Source organism: Leptidea sinapis, chromosome 36 (genome assembly GCF_905404315.1).
Source record: "Leptidea sinapis chromosome 36, ilLepSina1.1, whole genome shotgun sequence".
Lineage (NCBI taxonomy): Eukaryota > Metazoa > Arthropoda > Insecta > Lepidoptera > Pieridae > Leptidea > Leptidea sinapis.
The window spans coordinates 4,829,038-4,853,596 of record NC_066300.1 but is presented as its reverse complement, the minus strand read 5'-3'; the positions used below and the strand labels follow the sequence as shown (position 1 = coordinate 4,853,596).

At 35.1% G+C, this 24,559-nt stretch overlaps 1 protein-coding gene across 1 annotated transcript; it reads left to right on the top strand.

Moving 5' to 3' along the window:
- The first annotated feature begins 1,583 nt into the window (after positions 1-1,583).
- Positions 1,584-24,559, top strand: LOC126975600 (FHF complex subunit HOOK interacting protein 2A-like). The gene is made up of 11 exons (XM_050823563.1): positions 1,584-1,795; positions 2,384-2,524; positions 6,385-6,606; positions 7,178-7,570; positions 8,875-9,068; positions 11,652-11,757; positions 14,652-14,826; positions 16,876-16,997; positions 18,390-18,556; positions 21,914-22,021; positions 22,798-24,559. Exons 1-11 carry the CDS (start codon positions 1,751-1,753, stop codon positions 22,865-22,867), a joined length of 1,743 nt encoding a protein of 580 aa, XP_050679520.1. The 5' UTR covers positions 1,584-1,750; the 3' UTR covers positions 22,868-24,559.

The window sequence follows — 24,559 nt, the reverse complement described above, 5'->3', positions numbered from 1 at the left end:
GGACATCGCACCGAGAGTACACTTTCTGTGACATTTAAAAATGATGATTTGCGCCCTAAAAGTAGATATGCAGGAATTATAAAGGACCACTAATTTATTATATTAATTTCGTGGGCTATTTGAAATAATAACAAGCGTAGTAAGTGTAAACAAAGTTTTTTATTTTTATATTATATAAAAATGAATTAATGTTCGTTTGTCTCGCTAAAATTTGAAAATAGCAGGATATCTTTGGCCAATTTTGATCTTGATATTAATAGAAGTTCAGGTAAGGTTAACTGTAGTTTAGCTGTTTAGCTGAAAGAAAAAGATAATTTAATATTTCAATACAAACTGTTAAGTTGTGAAAAGTTTGATGTTTTTTTGTCTTTTTAAAAATTGACGCTTGGTTGTCAAATATTTATTTATGTACTATTATTTAGGTGCCTTCAGAAACTTCTGTATGGCTGTAGTATGAGGACCGGTCTCTCTGGTCTTTTTTTGGTAACAAGGTATATCAGAAAGCTTTAAATTGATTATATTACAATTTATTTATTTTAAATTGATTGGACTGGACATTCATCGACCAAATTGGAGATGTTTTGAAAGAAGGAAAGGTCCAAAGCACCCGGAACCGACGAGCATGTATCAATAATGAATGTAGAGGAAGCAAATGAGGTTGTTAGGATAGAAGCAAGTAGCGTTCTGTTGTCTTTTAAAAAATATACCCGTTGCGTACTTGAACAGTTATGTGTATAACTGTGTTGCATAATATAATTATTGTACATAAACATTTTGTATTAAGTGATCACCTTTAATATAAATATATGTAGGTAATACGAAGTGCACCCGGACGTCTAGTACTAAATAATAACATTTCATACAACATATGAACATAAAGTCAAATTCATAACCACCCCTCCCCTCTTTTGCTTCGACCACCACCACTAACTTACCTAGTAATCCACAAATTACTAATATGTAAATAAATTCATAATTAAATGAATTAAATTTTAAAATAAATTATAGTACCAAAACAAATTGTTTCCCCTACTTTTGGGTAATGTTCAAATACTGGTAGCACTCAGTACGTATCTCAGCTTTCGAATACTTATGTGCGTAACACAATCACAGCGCTTTATCTGGGCTGTTGTTTTCGTTGCGATGAGCGATCTTAGCGCTACAGTCTATCCAGAGACATAGATAAATAAACAAAGGGTTATCGATAGAATGAGGGTATTTGTCATTTAAAAACATGACCTTACGTGGTGCACAAAACTTAGGTGATAATGAATACCATTGTTATGGAATTCTTTATCACGTATAGATGGCTGGCCGCACTTATAACCGCAGACATTGAAACCCACGGTAGCCACGACCTGACGACTCGTCTAGTCGTGGCTTTGATTATGTTCGGGCCGTGACCGCTCCAGTGCGTGGCTGTTCTAAGTTCTATCGTAGCATACGGGGGCTTTTCTAGATATCGAGTTTTTTGAAAAATGATTTACATATGCTTCGTCTATTGTATATAAGCTGATGAATCTAAATAAATAACACTAAACTAAACTTAGAAGTGTCACCTGTCAATGATTGTCATACTCATAAGTCACCACTCTTACAAAAAATGTTCTCTTCCAAATGTAAATAAGAATTTAGAAGATTTTTCAATGCTCTTATTGCTGATAATAAGGAACTAAATAACTTTCTACGAATAACATCCTGATAACAACTAAAAAGGATAGTTAAACATGCTATGAGATAATTCAACACGATGCTGAGCAGGTTTTCAGATGTTTTACAAAGTGCAGCAGACGTTGTAAGTTTTTCAGCAAAAAACTATTTCCACTTTATATATCCTAATATAATATTTTAGTAAAAATAATAGATGGGCCCTTGCTGTTCAGTCTGCTTCTCTAGGCTTAAGTAAATATGATGATAATCATTCATCCTTGTAAATTGTTAAAATTTAATAACTTGAGAGAGCTGTTTTGCCTGAAACCGATACAAAATTCCCTATTAGTATAATATCGGTCTAGCGTTTATTCATAATATACTAACTGCACATACAACCAAATATTACATCAAACTAGGAAAGCAGTACTTTCTACAGTTGATAAGTAATAGTGTAATTACCATCTTTCCTATTCATTTAAAATAAGCAGTTGCTAAAATATAAGTTTACTTTACTTCCACCAAACAATTCAAAATACATTTCACCAGATAAGGTGAAGAGCTAGCTCAAGTTATGTTAAGTTTGAGTCTGCATACATATTTGCATTACTCGGACTATTACATGTAATTGACAATGTTGCTTACTAAAAACATGCAGTCATTTATTTATTTAAAACATCACAAATAATTTAATAAGTAATTTCATTCTCAAGTTAATAAATCAATTTTATAGCTAGCACCACCTGCATCTCGCTTTGAGGATTTTGAATATCACTGGAAAATGGTGTTGAATTTTTATCAAAACTATGATGAGAACAGCAAGGTACACATTGAGGATACCAGGATACCTCATCATTTGCATCAAATGCTTCAGGTACTATTACATTTTAAAATTATATTTATTAATGATTCCTTAAAATATAAGCTGAGATTTATTATATTTCTTTTCAAAACCTAAATAGCCTGCATGAGATAATGAATATTATATTAAATAAAAGGGCTAGTTAATATTACCCAGTGGGATACTGGCTTGGTTGGTACCATAGAGGCATCAATTTTTTCTGTCTTGAAGCAATAATTAAATGAATTTAAATTTGGTTATTTATATAAATCATGGTTACATAAAATTTATTAAAGTAGTTGTTACTTTGCAGAAATCCATAATTATACAAATGATTTGAGTTTATTATCAGTCTCCTGCCAGATTTCGGCGAGACAATATGTCCTGAGGATGCCTCGTGTAGAGGCGAAGCACATGTCACAACTCAAATCATTTGCATGGTTACATAGTTTTTATAATTGCCAAAAACAGCCCAATTTGTGAATAAATCATTCTGTGGATTGTGGTCTGCAACCACAAATTTTTTTAAAATTGTGACAATTTCAGGAAAATTCATTCATTTTACTATCCGGATGAATATGTGGTTATTATTGAGAATGGGTGTTTACTAAAAAAAACAGTTTACAATTAAAACAGTAAACATGCTTTTGAGTTATACAAATTAACAACTCATTTGTATTATACATACAACAGTCAATTATTATGTCTATTTCCTTAATATATCTCTTTATGATTTGGTCTAAGTTATCAAATATAATAATAATAATAAAAAAATATATAAAAAGTTAAATATTTTGACACTGCCCAATATGTATATATTTGATGCGAGTAAATTTGTTAAACAAAATAATCATTTATTTAAGAGACATTGAATTGAATCCTCGTTTCACCAGATTTCCCGATTCCCTAAATAGTAGCTACGCAATGTGTATTAAATTATTTTATCATTTACCTCTACAAATAAGAAACTTAGCAAGAAACTATTTACTGGACTCCTGTTTAAATAGTTAATTGGCTAAAAATTTTATAGTGTTAAGGATTTTTTTAATTTTAAGTAAACTTTTTGCATGCTAATTTAAATTAGCCGAATAGAAGACACTACTATAAACTTAAGATGTATAATGTATACTGTATTCGATCCAATAAATAAATTTCATTTCATTTCATATCAGCAACACAAAAATAGTTGGCTACTATAGAACATTATATTATAAAAGTAGGTACCTAACTAAAAAAATCCAAAAAAAACCCTGTTTTCTTAATTATTTAATTACGAATTTCTTTGATTAATATGAGTGTTACACATTTAAATAAAACACTTTTTAAAGGATTACGGATTAAGGAGGATAAGTTACATTTTAATTATTTTTTTAGTAAATCCGACATTTGAAGACCTTTCCATATTAGTTTCCAAGGGGGCCACCAATCCCTAATTGTAGTAGAGAGTGTGTAGAATGTGTAGTTTTCAGACTTTTCCCTATACTTGTAATATAGGACAGTATTACTTGCCATATTTCATATGTAGAGCTCAACGGAATACCCTATAAATATGTTAGAAATAATTTAGAGTTTAGAAGTTTGATTTTTTAACAGCTTCAAGAGACAGTAGACTTGAGTATATTGTTTTTATTTCAACTCTATACCTACACGCGTTCCTGAGATAAAGGGTCTTGACAGACAGGTTCCATGTTTTTTCTTTTGAAGTATGGACTCCAAAAAAAAAATGTATTGATAAATGAAGTCCATCAAAAAATGTGCTCATTGATAATAATGTACATAAGAAAATAAAATGTTTTTTCTTAACAGTAACATTAACTGTAAAACTATTAACGATTCTGTTCGGTGAACATAATATTATTCAAGAATAGTTATTAGAGCATCACAACAAGGTCACTTGCAAATTATAACAATTATGATAATTATTTTTTACAGCTATATTATTGATATCCAATATTAATATTTGTATGTACCTATTTATCTTACATTATAATTTCAAACTAGCTTTTTCTCGCGATTTTGTCCACATTGATTAGTTACTTTGGGCATATTTTTTGGATACTTTAAAAACAATACACATACAAACTGCTCTTTCCGCTGCTGGCAGTGCTCTTCTATGACACAGCACATATTATCTCTTGTCATTGTGGACAGTCTGTTTAATAGTATTTCTCTGTGAACTTTAAACTCCTTTTTCATCAGCAGGCCAAAATTCGGCTTAAAGAACTTTAATTTCTCATTAAGACCGTTGTTACTTACATGAGAACATAAATCAGTGAGTGAGAGGCGAATTCGCTCATTGCTGCTTTCCGGTTTTTAAGGCGGTGGTCCAAGTTACAAGATATTTAAAATAAAATAGATTAAAATTTTAAAAATGCTCGGAATTATTTCTTATCAAGTGCCTAAATACAAAGTCTCATGGTTTTATCTTGGATAATGACAAATTTCCATACAAGCTGCATTCCCCTATTTCATCCCCTCCATTTATTTTTTTGCAATAAAAGGTAGCCTATGTCCTTTTTCAATCTTAAGTCTATCTCTGTACTAAATTTTATCATAATCGGTTTGGTGGTTTAGGCATGAAAATGTATAAACAAACATACGTTCACATTTATAATATCAGTAGGGATATAATCTAGATATCTATCATAATATATACCATTCTTGAGCCCTTGATTCGCAATCTGCACTCACACTTGCCTTGTTTTGGCGATATAAGGCAAATTATACAAATTTTAATTTGTACCAAGAGCAATCTTTTTTTGGGTATATATGATATGTTTGGTTGGATGTGGAAGATTATGCATTGATTTAAGAATTCCACTGTGGTTGATCATCAGAAATCTGTATAATTATGTATGTGCTATTGCTGGATTTCAGCAGTATTTTATATTTAGGTTAGTTGGTTGATGAAAGAGAATACCTTTTCCATTTATCAATTCCGTTCACTTTTTCTCTTCAGTTGTTGGCAGTAGAGATTCGAATCTGCCGGGGCGGCGGTGAAATCTCTTGAAAAATGCCCATCCAATTTTACCATCCACACGGCATTACTTTATTGCAAATTAACCCGGGTTTTGCCAGTCTGTGAAGCCTGACTGGCCTTTGACCAACACCCTTTTTGGAGTTCCTTATCGTACATGATTTACAGTACAGCAACAGTTATCAATGTCTTCAAAACGCCTTAGTTTTATTACGTCTTAGTTAAGAAATGCAAATGAGTAGAAGAATAGTTAGGTTTCATTTAGTGAACCTAGCTTTGTTTAAAGGATCAAAACAGTTTTGTGTCAAATTCCCAGTTAGTCCCATCTAGAACTTTGTTGAGGGGTATACTATTATTCTCTCCCATTACCATATTTTTGTAACCATTGTCTTACACCTACCTATCTACCTAACTGCCCATACGAACTGACCAGACATTTCGATATAGTACGATCTTAATATATATAAATTACGTGACACGTTGTTTGTCCGCGATGGACTCCCTAAATATATGGACATATTTTCTATGAGAGAATTCATAGACGCACGGTTTGACAGTTCTGCTGGGAAACAATTGCCTTTCAACAACAGCGAGCATATTTTAGGAAATAATTCTTGATGTTACGAAATATTATTGACGAATTCATAAAAACAGTTTATTATTTATTATTTACAGAACAGCGTCTGTCCGGTCAGCTAGTATACGATATGTTATACAGTTCTTTTTAAATAAACAGCAACTTTAACTTTCTCTTAGTGATAAACAATACCTTATTTTAGTTATTGTTGAATGATATTTATGTGTCATAATAACATTTTAATGCAGCATAAAGCATTTGGTTCCTCCCAACCTCATTCAAATCTCGAGATCAGTCTTGTTATGTGAGAATTTCGTCGTAAGTCTTAATCTTTTGCAGCTAATAGTCGATGAAGAGAAGGATGAACTGGATGGTACTGTGGGACCGTGTCTGGAGGCTGTGGTTCAAAGGACAATCAGTGTGCTTGATGCCCTGACTGTGCTTGCAGTGGCTGACAGACCTCCGGGTGCACGAGGCATGGCTTTATCTCTCACCACGGCGCTGCTGAGGAGGACCAGACGCCCTTGTTTGAATAGCGCGCACGTTTACCGCCCTATTCAGGTATTGAGACATTGCTTAAGCATAATACAAATCTCCAAAAACCATACAAAACAACATTGAACGAGTGGGAGGTTGCTTTGCACAGGATGCCGGCTAGATTATGGATACCACAACGGCGCCTATTTCTGCCGTGAAGCAGTAATGTGATAGCATTACTGTGTTTCGGTCTGAAGGGCGCTGTAGCTAGTGAAATTATTGAGCAAATGAGACCTAACATCTTATGTCTCAAGGTGACTAGCGCAGTTGTAGTGCCGCTCAGAATTATTGGGGTTTTTCAAGAATCCTGAGCGGCATTGCATTGTAATGGGCAGGGCATATCCATTACCATCAGCTGTGCGTCCTGCTCATCTCGTCCCTTATTTTCATGATAAATAAAAAAAAATGCTAGCCAGTAAGTAGTATTGCAACTGGATCCTGAAGATGGGAGGAAAGTATTTGCTGAAGTACCTCCTGGAACACATGCGACTGAAAATATGATTATCAAAAATTTGCCTTAGAGTATTTTTAGACTTTTAATTATTCAACCTAACATTCTTGATTTGTGTTTTCTAAACTCTTATCTTCTTTCTAGAGAATGCTAGTTCAATGCAGTGAGAGCGCAGCATCACCCACAGAAAAAGAAGAAGTGGAACTGCTGTTAACTCTCTGTGGTCTTGTCAGAAAGGAATCAGGCCTAGCCAATATTTTCACAACACCATATATAGAAGACAAATCTAGTCTACTAAGCATACCAGAAGACATCAAAAAACTTATACCGGTGCATAGAAAGATGAGCACACCCAAGAAGAATCCGTTGTTTGTAGATTTTAGTCCACCATTGAAGAGTGTTTCCATTGTCCGAAGTGACTCGGCCTCCAATAGTTCGCTGGCGGATGATGGCTCCGTAAAGAGTCAGAAGACAGTCTACGATGATAATGATAAGTTTCTGTTAATTGATCTGTTGCTGTCGTATTTGAATAGCGCGGTGAGTTGAATTTTTTAACAACCAGTATTTGGCCTGTTCGATTAGTTTTTTAGACTAATTTACCTAAGATTTTTTTTATATAAAATTGGTCAAACAGGGAGCTCACAGCACAGGGACTCAAGTGATATGAAGTTGTGAGGGAACATGATTTTATAACGTTACGTTACTCGAACGGTTGGCTCAGTTGGTTACAGCACCGGCACGGAACGCCGGAGGTCGTGGGTTCGAGTCCCGCATCGTTTATTAAATTTTGTTTTTCAAATTTTATTTGTGATCCGCGTCCTTCTCAAGAGAGGACTCGATAGAAGACACAAGTTTCTCCTGGCACTGCTCGACGATTTCCCGAGAGAGACCTGCATGGCCCGTGTATACGGCATCACCAGTGCTGTCGTCTGCATAGCAATGTATCTTGGATGTGTCCAACATATCATTGATATGCAGAAGAAATAGCGTGGGAGATAGCACACAGCCTTGGGGCGCTCCAGCATTCACGGGCTTTGGGGTCGAGCAATATCCGTCGACAACGACCCGTATGCTGAATAACTGAAGAAGCTGGAGATCCACTTGCACAAGTTCTCGAGAAGCCCAAATGATGGAAGTTTTGAGAGGAGCACCTTGTGCCATATACGATCAAAGGCCTTCGCTATATCCACCTAACAGCCAGGGCTTCCCCCTTGCTTTCAATAGCCGCCGCCCATCTATGTGTTAGGTATACCAGAAGATCACCTGCCGACCGACCATGGCGAAAGCCGTACTGTCGGTCGTTGATCAACTGGTGACCCTCTATATATACCAAAAGCTGGCAGCTGATGATGCTCTCCATGATTTTGAAGAGCAGGGAGGTAATTGGTCTTTTTTTGACGAGACGAGCAGGACGTTCAACTGATAGTAATTGATACGCCCTGCCTTATATTGTGCCTTTTAGGATTCTTGAAAATCCCAAAAATTCTGAGTAGCACTATAAATGCGCTTGTAACCTTGAGACAATATATGATGTAAAGTCTCATTTTCCCAGTAATTTCACTTGCTACCTTTAGACCGAAACACAATAATGTTTACACATTACTGTTTCACGGCAGAAAATGGCGCCGTTGTGGTACCCATAGCCCATCTAGCCGGCATCCTGTGCTAAGAAGCCTACCACTGGTAAATGCCCTTAGTTGTCTCTAGCGACACCCTTGAGTCTAAGACATTTCTATTCTTTTTATGCCCCGGAAATGCACAAATCATGCCTTCTCTTCCACGTGACCACGAAAGTGAACCTCGCTGGATAGATCGCGAGTGTAAGATTTCACAAATTCCAGGACAATCAGGTGGTGCTACGAGCCTGCGAAGGAATAATGATAGTATCGTCACTGCCGGAGGACGACATCGCGAGCCTGGTCACAGGCTGCAGTCCCGCTTGCGAGAGCATCGTGGACAAACTACGCGACAAGTACCGCGCGATCCCGCCCGATGTAGACACGGCTGATGTAGACCAGCTCAACATAACCTGGGCGTGAGTATGGCATGGCAGTCTTTGTTTTTGTTTTTTTTTTATTAATAATATATAATGCAGTGCCGCTCAGGATTCTTGAAAAACACCAAAAGTTCTGTGCGGCACCACAACTGCGCTCATCACCTTGAGGCATAAGATGTTAAGTCTCATTTTCCCAGTAATTTCACTAGCTACGGCGCCCTTCAGACCGAAACACAGTAATGCTTACACATTGCTGCTTCACGACAGAAATAGGCGTCGTTGTGGTACCCATAATCTAGCCGGCATCCTGTGCAAAGCAGGCTCCCACTGGTAATTGTGATATGAACTGAGCACACTAGCGAGATGTTCTTCTGATGGTATGAGACGGCAATCTATTCTTGATAATGTTATGTTTAATGTTATGCACATCAGTGAATATACTAGAAACTACAAAGGACCCCATATTGAAGGATTTTCGAACAGACTTAGTTCTGCAGCATATGCGGTTAAAAAGATTAGACAGTAAACTGACATAGATATTGATTCTAATAAAGCTTTTAAGATGTATGGATTTGTTATGAGATCGAGTAAGCAGTTTAAAAAACCAAGTACTTATCTTTATCTATATAAAACGTTGGTAAGGCCTCAGCTAGAATACGCAGTCTCTATATGGAATCCTTTTTATGAAAAGTATATTCATAGTATAGAACGTATACAGAAAAAGTTTTTAAAATGCATGCAGTATAAATGCCATAAAAGTCACGTCTCTTATGATGAACTGTTAAAAAATTATTGCATTTTGGATCTAAAATCTAGAAGAATTTATCTTGAAGTGATGCTGATGATATGACAATTGTCACAATCGCTACGATTGTATTAATATCTTATTAATAAAATACGCTATTTAGTGCCGGTTCGCATACATGTTTACACACATTGATATTTTCAGTAATCATGCTTCCTATTTTAGAGTAGAAGTTATTGATGTTTTAAAAATTAAAATAATTAGTATGATTAAAAGATAATCACTAAGTAAGATTGAAAAGTTTAAATTAGTTATTCAACTTTATGTTAGAGTATAATTTAATTTAAATAGATATAGTAAATGAAAGCTTCTAGCCGATACCTATGTTATAAACAATAACATTTATTATGATGATCTTTTTTCTTCTCTTTTCTATTTCAATTGTTACTAAGCACATAAATTTTATTTTTTGTTTACATAGTACGTGTTTATCTCTCTCTCATATAATTTATCTGGGGCTAGTGTAGTTTGTTTCACAATTAAGTAAGGTTCATATGTATAAGTTATAGTTAAATATTATTATTGTGTCACTGTTTATTGGTCCTAATAAAGTATATAAATTGATAGGGCGCGACTTTACTTTAGTAATTTCCATAGTATTATGTCCTATGGTGTATTGCTATGGGGTAACGCTACCGATATTAATACAATATATGTGCTGCAGAAGAGGGCTATTCGCGCTATTTATAACCTAGGTCCTAAAGAATCATTGAGAGCAAAATTCAAAGAAATTAACATCTTGACTGTTGCTTCTCAATATATTCTTGATAATGGTATGTGTGTACATATAGCACATAAGTGAATATACTAGAAACTGTGAAACCATAATGTTAACACCAGAAACAAACACAAATTTATAATGCCTACTAAGACGAGATAGTAAGTCTTATGTGAGGCGTTGTATATGCTTTTACAACGGGATCCCAGAAAATGTTCAGAGCAAATGTATTATGAAATTCAAAGGAATTGTTAAAAAACATTTGTGTGGTAAAGGTTTCAATAATATAAATGACTTTGTTCAATAAGTTTTGTTTTCGCACTAGAATAATAGATGGCGCTAGGCTCTACTTGGGTCGCGTTTACACTGGTTAATACTTAATATTACAATATTAATCTTAATAATACACATATTGGGAATGGAGCGACCCCCCTCAGGCTGTTAATTAGTAAATCTTATTATACGATTATATATTGTAACCATATTTCATTGAGGTCTGAGGCATACCTTTTGGAATGATTGGTAGTTTTTGCCTTTCAATAAGTGATATTATATTCTATTTTAAATAAAAATATTTGAATTTGAATTAAAATCGGTAGCAAGTCATCGTTGTTACTGTTAAGTTTAGCGAGCATACACAACTACTATCTCCACTTCTGACAACCTCAGTCCCCCTGAATACGTGAGCCTGCAAAGATCACGAAACATGGCGTTGAATAAATAATAATAAAATCGTAACTTTTACGCAGAAACCTAACGTATAAATGCAGTTGTAGTAATATTATACACGCATTTTAATATTTTAAAAGTATTTTATTTAAATAAATTTGTAAGCCTCGCGTTAATCTTTTTTTATAACAGTAAGGGACGGGCAGCAGGTCGTTCGATTTATCGATCGATCGAATAAACCCAAAAATTCTGAGCGGCACTACCCTTTCGCTGGTCACCTTGAGACATAAGATGTTAAGTCTCATAGCTACGGCGCCTTTCAAAAATACAATAATAGTTCACGGCGGAAATAGTTGTGGTTCCGATAATCTAGCCGGCATCCTATACAAAAGAGGCTCCTACTTTTATTAAATGGTTTCTTTTCCTACAGATATGTAGCTCAAGACTTCGGAGACAAGAGTTACAACAAAATACATGGCTACCGAGAACTGACCAGCTTCTACTCGTGGCTAGACTACTGTGATACTCTCATGAAGGTAACCTAATAGTACATACATTGTTCAACAAGGGGAGAATGATAGTGATCCCTAAGAGGGTGCAGTATGTATGAGGCGAAGTCGAGGGTTTCAATACCCTGGATAAAGAAAATCGGACTTTCCTCGGGGCACTGTTTTATATCTTCTTACCCCCTTATTCATAATGGTCTGCTAACTTTAAACAGCCGCTAAGGAGTGTTTTTTCTCATTCTGACTTAGGTCAATAGAAGAAGACAGAGTTAGAATTAGCAATGCTTTAAGTTAGCAGACTATTATGAATAAGGGGCTAAATATATATATATATATATATATAAATTACGTGACACGTTGTTTGTCCGCGATGAACTCCTAAACTAATGAACGGATTTAAATGGGGATTACTTCATGGAGTGCAGTTAAGTCCAAAATGAAAGATAGGATACTATTTATTTCGATTTGAGACCCATAACTATTTTTATTTCCAATATTTGTTTTGTATGGACATATTTTCTGTGTGAGAATTTATTGACGCACGGTTTGACAGTTCGGCTGTGAAACAATTTCATTATAACAACAGGGAGCATACGTTACGAAATCGTTCTTGATGTTATGAAATATTGTTGACAAATCCATAAAAAAACAGTATTTTATTTATTACTTTACGTAATGTCGACGTCTGTCGGGTAAGCTAGTCTAATATATAAAATTCTCGTGTCACGGTGTACTTAATTGAACTCCTCCGAAACGGCTTGACCGATTTTCGTGAATCTTAGCGTGCATATCGGCTAGGGTGGAGATTCGGACAACATCTATTTTTCATCCCCTTAAATGTTAAGGGTCTACCATTTTTTTTTTTGTGCATTTTTTTTTAGTTTTTATTTTTTTATGATACACCATAAAAAAATACATACAACCCTAAATTTTCAACCCTCTACGATCAACACCTATTTTTCTATCGCGATTTTTATAATATTCTATTCCATCCACAGATCCGCAATAGGGTTGCAAGTCTTAATATATATATATTTTTCTTTTGTGCGTCTGTTGTAACTGAACTCCTAAACAGTTGGATTTTAATGAAACTTTCTGTGTGTCTTCAGGTGGATACGAGAATGGTTTAGATTCACAATTGAACTACCTCCTAAACGGCTAGATCGATTTTGATGATATTTTTTGTGTGCTCCAGTGAATTTGAGATTGGAGTGTGTCTTTAGGTGGATGCGAGAATGGTTTAGACTATAGATTTACAATTGAACTACCTCCTAAACGGCTAGATCGATTTTGATGATTTTTCTGTGTGTTCCAGTGAATCTGAGATTGGTTTAGATTCTCAATTCCGACCATATAATATGATTCTCCGGCTCATGTTAGTTAACTCCTCCTAACGGCCGGACCTATTTTCAAATTTAAGACGTGTGTCCTAGGCGCCAATTCCCAAGTCCCACGGTTATGTAAAATTTTAAATTCTTATAGCGTAGCTGATATTGACATATTTGCTGATTTGATGAAAAATCTATACTAATATATAAAGCTGCAGTGTTTGCTTCTTTGTTTGTTTGAACGCGCTAATCTCTGGCACTACTGGTCCGATTTGAATGATTCTTTCAGTGTTGGGCAGTCCATTTATTGAGGAAGGCTATAGGCTATGTTTTTTTTTTTAAATTAGGGATCCGTAATAAAATTGCTATTTTGTAACACAAGGTGTAAAATCGAAATCCTCCTTTTGCGTGCGCTGCAAAAACTATTGACAATAGAACAAAATGATGTACAGGCTATAATATAGGCAATATTTTATTACTTATAAAACTATCGCGTGAATCATACTTTATATGGCAAAACAACGTTTGCCGGGTCAGCTAGTACACAAATAAAATGTGAAAATGTTTTTTTTTATGAACGATTCGGGACTTGAACCCACGACCTCTGGTGTTCCGTGCCAGTGCTCTGCCAACTGAGCTAACCGTTCGAGTGACGTATCGTCATTAAATCTTGTATGCATTATTGAACTCTCAGGCTGTGGCTTCATCTACAGGATCTACTTTACAGTTGATAACCTTGTTCAACCCCAATATTTGCATATTAGGAAATTGACTTGAGATGTCGCTCTTGTAAATGTAATCAATTTGTTATGTTTTTAAAGAACACGAGAACAAGAAGAAGAATAACCTAATAATTAAAGTTTAAAAAAACTAAAAAGCACGCTTTATATAAAATTCATCTCAAAAAATAGAAAATAAATTTTATTTTCAATTTAAATTGATTAAAATTTATTTTCTATTTTTAAGTTGAATTTTATATAAGGCGTGCTTTTTAGTTTTTTTTTAAACTATAAGTTATTTTTCATCTTTTAGTCAAATTTTCTATAAAAGCGTATTTTTATAACTATTAAGTACTTTAACATGAATTCCTGCCTTATCGACTATAGATAATAATAAAATTATATAATTTGACAAAAATCTTAGTTTCCAAATTGAACAATGGGATAATCTTATCAAATTAGTGTATTGTCATCGGTCCTCGATAAATCTACAAAGTTTGAATCAAATCTGGCCTTTTAAAGTGGGTCAAAATCGCGTCTAAAGGAGTCAGTTACAAACATACAAGTGAAGCTAATACAAAGCGTATGAAAAGGCATAAAAAGGCATAAAAGGCATTTATTTTCTCAAAATTGATTCCTTTAGAATTCTTTTTGATGTCATTTCTTATACTACTAGATACTACTACCGCTTCGGAAACGAATGGCGCTCTGAGAGAGAAGAAGCGGCGCAAGAAGCTCTCCCAGCATTCTTTTTTTTTGCGCTCTTTTCAATAAAAATATACAATATTGTACATTTTTATCATTTTTATCATTTCTATCGCTATAAAAATGAAATAGTAAAAACCGATGTAACTATAATAGGTGTGATTGGATACAGGAATGCCACCCGATCATAGCGGTGCACCTGTCGCGAACCTTTCGCTCCAACTTCCTGGAAGGTGTTGAGGCGACACTGCTGCAGTCCTCTCCTCCCGACGTACAGAGGATCGTCCTCACAACGGCCCTCCTCGCTAAGTGTCTGCGGGTCATCGACTCCACGGACCTAATCAATGGTATAAAATAGTAGATAATTTATACCTCTAAAAAACTAATGAAAATAAGATAATAATGCAATTCAGTAGTTAGATTCTCATGTTATTTTAACCTGCGCGGGCAAAATAATAGCTGACACTCAAGTCTCATATATGTTAACGATTAACGGCCGTTTTCAATAACGTATCTCTAGTTATGGATATATTTCTGTCACCGTTTAATGACAAGATATTATCTAGCCATAGTTGTGTCCAATATAGTTATAGTCCAATGGTATAAGTCGATAGGTTATTGAAATGTACGTAAGCGTAAAATGATAGATTTGTCTATCTCTAGTAAGTTAAACTAAGGATAGATAGGTTATTGAAAACGGCCGTAATTCACTTTGATCCATAAACTCACAAACAAGCACTTAATTAAAAATAACGTATTGGTTATTGGCGGCACTGAAAATTTCGGGAATCAAGAAAGTGACACAACATTACTATTTAAAAATGTACCTATAAAACAGGCCAGGTTTATTACTTTCGTATATCATTTTGCGTTAGGGATGCATTGCTCAAAATACAGTTTAACTGTCAAACTTCCATTTTTGTTCCTATTTTCACAGTTGTTACAGCTTATATAGACATATAAAACTCTAGCTGTAGCATTTTGGTCTATTTTTAATAAATCACTGATGATTTAAAATTCGCAAAGACTATTGTTTCCCTGAGTGATTGTAGGCTTCTTCAGGAGCACTTAGAAAGACTTATGCAATTAATGATGTAAATTTAAATAAGTAAAAATTTTACCAAGTAAAATTAACTCGAAAATCGAGCTATCTTATGTACAAATGCCATATAAAAGAACATACTTTAGAGCGTGGGATTTAATGGAAGGATCTTGGTGTGGCTTTTGATAAAAAAAAATGACTTTTCTTCCCCATTTAGAAAACATAGTAAAAAGTACTTCTAAAATGCTCGGGAATGTTTAACGTAACACAATTTTTTTTAAAAGCTTAAATATAAAGACGCTCATGTATTTTTGTCTGGTTGGGAGTATCATGTAGCATGGTTCAGTTGTCTGGCGTACTCAGTTCCTAGTTTTTAGTTCTACTTTTTACATTTGTGTGTAATATTGTAAGTGATTGTGAATAGATCTAATAAATATATAAATGATCTAAGTGTAAAATGCTCGGCTGGAGTAAAACAACGTATATTATTTTTATGATAATTAGGGACGAGACGAGCCGGACGTTCAGCTGATGGTAATTGATACGCCATGCCTATTACAATACAGTGCCGCTCAGGATTCTAAAAAACCCAAAAATTCTGAGCGGCACTACAATTGCGCTCGTCACCTTGAGACATAAGATGTTAAGCCTCATTTGCCCAGTAATTTCACTAGCTACGGCGCCCTTCAGACCGAAACACAGTAATGTGTAAGCATTACTGTGTTTCGGTCTACTACCCATAATCTAGCCGGCTTCCTGTGCAAAGGAGCCTCCCACTGGTAATTGAACAAAGCATCCGTTCGAAGTAAATCCATCGAACAGCGTTGTATTGCCACTTTTTATTTACATACAAATTAATTAATTTTAACCTTAGATCACTATACGTCTAGAATAGACTAAGACAGTTGTGAAAACGTCGAAAAGAAATTGAGCTTAGAGTTAGCCTCTATTTTGAGCAATGTATGCACACTAACACGAAGTGACTTACAAACCGCGGGAGTAATCGTAACGTGGAACTTGTTAGGTGAAATCTTTATTTTTTTAATATTGAATTTTTTGTATGCAAAAGTAGAATGCCTGATGACAGAATCGACCAGATACTACAAGTACACGTTCCATTGCAATATTCTTGGGGAATGACCCACCCCATGTGATCGCCACAAGCAACACCATTGACGAATCACAGTGAGAACATTTTGGGAAGCTTTGTCCCAGAAAACTCCAAGTTTGAGTATCAATGGAGCTACTAAATGTTATTATTTTTCAATTTTTTTACTGTTTTCTAAATTTTTTTGTGAGTTTCTTATATAATAGAAAAACATACAAAATTATATGAATTCTTTTATAATACCAGAATTCTCCAACTGGCTGGTTGGAGACGGGGAGGTGTCAGAATGGCCACTGTTGCTGATGCTGATCGACAATTGCCTCACGCAGCATCACGACCTTACCTTGGAGACTCTGCGGTTTTTTGAGGTAACCTTAAGAGCGCTAGAGTATAAAAATCTACAGAGTATATAAATAATCGACGGAACTTATTGTTAACCAGCTTCTGAGGGCCTACCGTCAACTTTTAATAAGCGATGCGATTCCGATGCAGTTCAGTTTAGGTACCTAAACAGAATCACTAAAATTCGTACCAAGAAGTGCCTTTTACTGAATGGTTAGATCGCGAAGAATGAACGAAATAAATTCGTCTGTGGTCCTACGGTGTGAGAAATAGATGACGCTCTACAGTCGTTGCATAAGTTTGTCTCTCTTATACGAACCATATGCGCTGCGTTTTGAAACCTAAAATGATATGCTTTTAGCGGTTTTTTGCGTAGAAATTAATAAAAATACATTTTAAATTGCGCTTTATAGCATCAATTTTTAAACTATTAAGCCCCTTTTTGTCCTTATTAAATAATAGTAATATATAAATAAATATAGTTCTTTGAATTACAAATTAAGAGTTTGATTAGGTGTTTTCGTAGAAATAACGAGTTATGAACGCACCTCCATTGATGTTTGATTTGACAGGACCACAGAGTACATTTTTTTAATTCGTTCTTGCGAACAGACCGGGCCCTAACTGCCTCGTCTTTAGTATTTTCATTTTTGGTATTTATTTTCAGTATTTTGTTTTATAAAAAAGTCCAGTAAAGTATTCTCATCTTTCATCAACAAAATTTCCCTTTTCTGTGTGTTTTCACTATTTTTAAAAGTTGTTAACAACACGATTTACTTTCCTCTAAAAAGTAGCATTTTTTTTCGAATCGCTCACTTTGACGCATAAGCTATCCAGTTTAAGTTGAAATATTACCACATGGTTAGAATGAATGAACGAACTAAATCAGTTTGCTGCGAATCAATTACTTGATTTGACGTCAACCTAAAATGGATCGCTCTAATGACGTCGTGGTACGAAATAGCAAAGCAGTTCATTTTAGGTTGTCAATTGAATCGCAATAAGAGTTCATGGTAGGCCCGCTGGTCGGAGAGCGAAAGTAACTTGAGGTGACTTCGATGCACTTGTTTTAATTCGCCATTTTGAAATGAAGACTTCTTTAGCATCATTGTTGTGGTTTGAAAGTAGAACTAAACGAAAAAGAGACAGACACATAAATTCATAAGATTTACCGTGGCATAAAATGAGGTAGGAAGCATAAGGAATGGTACCAAGCGATCATAGATAGAATATAATAGTACCTTCCAAAAAAGCGCGTACACCTTCCTTTAAGGCTGGCAACGCTCCTGTGATTCCTCTGGTGTTTCAAGAGAATGTGGGCGGCGGTGATCACTTTACACCAAGTGACCCGTATTTTTGTTTGTCCTCCTTTCCTTCCAAAATATTTGATCGAAGTAAACTAATTCATGTTTATACAGAGTATAATAGAACGCGGCACCGAGCACAGTATGGAGCGGCTGGTAATATCGCGAGTGATATCGCGTGCGTACTACGCGCCGCACTGCGACGACGGCGGCGCGAGTGAAGTCGAAGAGCGGGACAGACTCAACGACATGTCCTTCGGGCGGGAGCGGGAGAGGAACAGGTAAAGGGTTTTTCAGACTACCCTCACTTCTGGGGCCACACGTTCATAAAATGTTTTTTTCAAATTTTATTTGGTAACGGGCTGTATTCAATGGGGGATCTAAAGTTCGTTAGAAAATATTCGGTCTAATAACCTAATAATATATATGTACATACAAACACGACACTAGGTCATTGCTCCCAGCACTTGGCAATATAAAATATTGAAGCTTTTTATATTTAATAATTAATAAACTAATCCTTGCTGCTTTGGGAGTATTTAATATACCAATAATTTTAGGACCATACAATTAAATCAAATCAAAATCATAATCACTTTATTCATGTAGGTCAAGGAAATGACACTTATGGAACAAAAATACTCAAACGTCAAATAGTCAACGCCTTACATGAGTAAGTCAAAAAAGTCAATGTAAATAAACACACCGTAAATAAATTGAAATATTTTATCTACTAATCTTCTATTAAAGATTCTGAAACAGTTAGCTTATTGCCAACATTAAAACACCCAATGTTCTTATAAACATTACATCATCCAAACGAGTGTTGTAATGTTGTACTGAATTTCATAACAACACTCCTATGTTTTTTTTTTCGATCTCTTCATGCGCAAAGACTTTAAACATACAGCCACATTCTTATTGCTCGATGCGTGGTATCTGTATGAATTTAAAAAAAATAACATTTTCGTTTACGCGCGTTCCACACTACCAGAATGTCGCGCGCCGTAATATATATATTATAATATCGATATTGTTTTGTTTACAAAAAATGAGCGATTCATTTTAAATGCTGCAAAAGAACATTAATATTCGAGTGACTTTTAATTATTGCACTATACAAAATGTTAATTACTACTAAAATAAATAATTGTTTCATTAATACTTAGTTTATTTGTATATAATCAGTAATGAATGATATTAGGTTACTACTAGGACTCGTGTTTTATTGTTAGCAGCAAGCTAACTGTTTCAGAATCTTTTAGAGGATTCATATTCTGGGTGTAGACAAAGTCTTGTATGCAACTGTTGATAATTAGGTATTTAAACACTCATGTGATACTATTATCATGATATATACTTGAATTCGGTAGCGTTATCTGGAACCCTCAGTATTCTGTCCATAGGGATCGCATTGAACTAATCAATCGCTCATTTACCAAGCACATATGTTATATGAATAGAAATATAAGCAACAGAAGCAACTATAAAGAAAGATTAAAGTTTCTTAAAATGAATAAGCTCTTTGATAGACGGCGTATGCTGGACCACTCGTTTTTATATAAAGTTTTAAACAACATGCTAGATACACCCAATATCCTGAGCAAAATAACATTAAACATACCGAGATGAGGGTCAAGACGCGAAAACAAACTTTTCTATCTACCCACCGTAAGAACTAACGTTGGCAGCAACGCGCCACTATATCGTGTCTGTCATTCATTAAATAATATTTTGGAGACATCCAGGGCTGATCCATTTTGCGATAGCTTCATAGCATTTAAACGTAAGGTAACTATAGTATAGTGATTCTTTAATTACTTACATCATATTTTCGCCACTATATCGTGTCTGTCATTCAAATAAATAATATTTTGGAGACATCCGGGGCTGATCCATTTTGCGATAGCTTCATAGCATTTAAACGTAAGGTAACTATAGTATAGTGATTCTTTAATTACTTACATCATATTTTCGCCACTATATCGTGTCTGTCATTCATTAAATAATATTTTGGAGACATCCAGGGCTGATCCATTTTGCGATAGCTTCATAGCATTTAAACGTAAGGTAACTATAGTATAGTGATTCTTTAATTACTTACATCATATTTTCGCCACTATATCGTGTCTGTCATTCAAATAAATAATATTTTGGAGACATCCGGGGCTGATCCATTTTGCGATAGCTTCATAGCATTTAAACGTAAGGTAACTATAGTATAGTGATTCTTTAATTACTTACATCATATTTTTTTATTACCATATGCTTTTTTAGTATCATATTTTTTATATACTGTATAAGTCTCTGTGTTATATAAGTGCCCAATAGAAATGATTCTCATTTATGTTTTGTGCACCTGTGATTGACTCATACACTGGAACTATTTTCGTGCAATATTTAAGTTTAAGAGAGTATTGTGTATGTGATGTTGGAGCACCTTTAAATAAATAAATATATCCACATTCGTGTTTTAATACGCCTTATTACACAACAGTTTCATAAATAAATATTGTGAGCATATCTATACTATTTAATAATATTATAAAGCTGCAGTGTTTGTTTGTTTGTTTGTTTGAACGCGCTAATCTCTGGTACTACTGGTCCGATTTGAATGATTCTTTCAGTGTTGGGTAGTCCATTTATCGAGAAAGGCTACAGGCTATGTTTTTTTTTTTCAAGATTAGGGATCCGTAATAAAATTGCTATTTTTTAACACAAGGTGTAAAATCGAAAACCTATTTTTGCGTGCGCTGCAAAAACTACTGACAATAGAACAAAATGATGTACAGGCTATAATATAGGCAATATTTTATTACTTATAAAACTATCGCGTGAATTATACTTTATATGGCAAAACAACGTTTGCCGGGTCAGATAGTTATTAGTTAAATTGATTGTAAAAAATATTATAACTTTAATTTTAGAAACATGAAGCAAATCTCTGTTAATAAGATCATAGTGCCACCACAAGTAGCAACAGTTCACGAGCATGACACATGGGCCATTATGTAAACGAGTCATATATTTTTTTTATATATAGAAATAAATTTCTTGGGCTAGATTTATTACCAGTCATGTTTTTTTTAAAAAAAATAACAAAAAAACAACCGACTTTTAAAACACTTTTCCAAAACAATAGATATAATATGCACTAAAAAAGTATAAAAATAATTGCGAGTTTTATACAATCTAATTAATGAATCTAGTTCTAGATACGATTACTGTTATTTATGGAATCGGGGTCCTCCCGCCGCGGCCCCGCTCTCGCCTCCTTACGTCGCGCGTGCGACTCAAGCACATCTCACCCATAACTATGTATGTACCTACCTTAGCTGACACTTGGCCTGTAGAAAGAACAATATTGTAAAAATCTTGCAACTATGGCTTTGACAATTAATTATTAAATAACGAATACGGCTGTACCAGCTTGTACCCTTTGCCTATCCTAATAATGGACGAAGAAATCAAAAAAAAAAAAAAAAAATTACGAATATCGCATACGTCCGAAAATATTAGGAGCCAACTTCACCCTGTTACTTTTGTGTTACAGTGATGCGTGCGCATCTTAAAATTTCACTCTCATCATATTTTCATAACGCGGCGAGAGAAGTATAACTTCAAAAATTGTTTTGCAGGGAAGTGATGCAACAGCTGCAGCACGAGGGTGCTGTCAGCGAGCACGTTGGAGATATCCTGGCCCACGAGGGTCTCAACACAGACAACATTCACCGGGTCATTAACAGGTGGGTGGCGGTCAAAGTATGCAAGATTATTCTAGTGAGACACTCAATATCACTTCTTCTTCTAAATCGTTGCTCCCGATACAGTCATCGTGATCATTTTCTGTCGCTCGCTTGATAATACTTCGCCACTGCTGGCATACAGCCGCCCTCTTAGATAATTTATGCGTCTAGATAAAGTAGAGGCTGCTAGAGAACCGATGAAAACAGGCCAGTTTTATTACATTAGTGTACGTGACAAGCAGCGTCTTACACTCGCGATTTGTACAGTCACAGCTGTCACAGTCTGTGTTTACAATATAAATGATGTAAGGCTCGGCCCATATTAATATATTCGTGCAATGGTCCTTCCAAGCCGTCCGTTTTCATTTTCGATGGGCGAACTGCCGATGAAAACTCTCTGTAGCCAACTTGCCCGAAAAATGGGAGGAGGATGTGATGGTATATGAACGATAGAAGCTGCTTGATATCGAGTTGTTGGCGTATGGACATCTGTACGATACCCCAAACATTCTTTTCCCTTTACTACCTCTTAAGATGCATCTAACAGATTTATTAAGGATACTATTTGGGTGGAAATGGTATTGGGTGGTGAGTTTTGACTAATCCCGCGCACAGCTCCACGATTTTCCGAGACAATATTTACTTTGTGGTATTTTTTGCAATAAATCAACCTGATGGGTGGCTATTTCAAAAGGTTCAAACACATATTAGTATAAATCTAATCAGCTTGTAAAATTTATAATAATTAACATTCATAACAAAATTATTGCTTTTAGGCGCTTGGTTCGGCTCAAAACACGCATTGAAGAAATCATCGCGGTAGAAATGTCCCCGACCGTTAATTAAGTTTAACTAATAACAATGAATAATATTTAATAATAATTATAAGTAGATTAACAAAATAGTTTACATATCATAAAATTTTAACGTTGAAAATAGGTACCTGGTCGATTATACACCATTTATATACTTGCCATAGACAATATTGTCGCAAATTATAGCCATATTGGTACGGAAGCATTCAAGCCAACTTACCAACAAGACCTTGGTACAACAAACTTCCTGAAGCCAGCCGTGATTACATCACCAACATTAATTGCGTTTTGGCCATAATACTGCACCGTCACACCTAGCATGACATGGCATTATTCGAAATAGTGAATGTTCGCACTGTGGATGTCGCAACGCAGGCATGAAACACCTGATTTTCGATTGTCAAAGCTTTTTAATTGACAGATTAGTGCTTGCAAGTGAGATGAGTGAAGTCAATGATTATGATCTTTCTTCCCGCCCGCCGCCGCTTGAAAAATTGTTAAGTGATGTACATAGTTTCAAGCCTTTGTACAAATACATTAACAGACCCCGCAAACTGCAGACTTTCGATCGGCCGATAGTTTGGTTGAGGTCGGCTGTTAAGTGCGCACACTGGCCCGACTAAACAGTTGGTTCTGTGATGAGTGCGCACACTAGACAGTTTTAGGGACGATTCGCTATTAGTTTTAAATCGGCTATTGATGAGTCTGGCCGACTAAACAATCGGTGGTGTGCGCGCTTAGAAGAGCGCTGTACTGATTTAACAGTCGGCCGATAGTTTGCTGACGGTTCAGTTTGAAGGCAATCGTGTTGCCCATCAAACTTTTTTGTCGGCCAATACCGAATCGTTAAAATGTGCGCACTCTCATACATCTTATCATATCATCATACTGATTATGAAACCAACCAAACTATCGGCCGATCAAAAGTCTGCAGTTTGCGGGGTCTCTAAGAGTACAGTAAATAACATTTAAAAGTTAGTGAACAGTCGTGAAGCGCTCTCAAAGCGAAAGTGACCGAAAAAAGACATGGCTTAAAGGTCTCGTTACCAGGCCATAAAATCCAAAAAAAAAAAGCCATATTTTACTAAAATTGTACCATTGTATATTTATTTTAACTACATATATATGAAAGTTTCACATAGTTGATTATAATTTAAATTGTTATACATATGGCAATATATTTGTGTATCAGTGTATAGACGTATGTTTGGGCTCAAAAACCCTGAAAGGTAAAATAATTTTAAACGTAAAAGTTGCGTTTTTAATAATTTGTTGTGTTAATTTGGATAGGAAAAAGGTGCTACAGATATTATATATCAAAAATTTATCGAGTTCTAACAGATTAAAGTTTAAAGCTCGTGCACATGGTTCGATTTAGTTGTCTAAGATATAATAACTCGACAGAAATTGCAAACGTATTCGAATGAACACGTTCACTCGGTTAAATTAAAATCTATTCAACATTGCTAGCGAAATGAAGTGTTTGCCGTGAATAGAAAGTGAAGAATTTGTGAAAAACATAATTTTTAAATATAGATTTAATTTTTTATTAAAAAGTGACGCAAGACTATGAAACAGTTGCCTAGTTCAGGCACTGTGTTACATATAGCCTTTAAGCAGGATTCTTGTATTTAATACATAAAAAAACGTTGCGTTTGCAAGCGTAAACAAATAGTTTGAAGTCGACTTTATCGCTTTGTTTCATTGATAGTTTGATCAGATA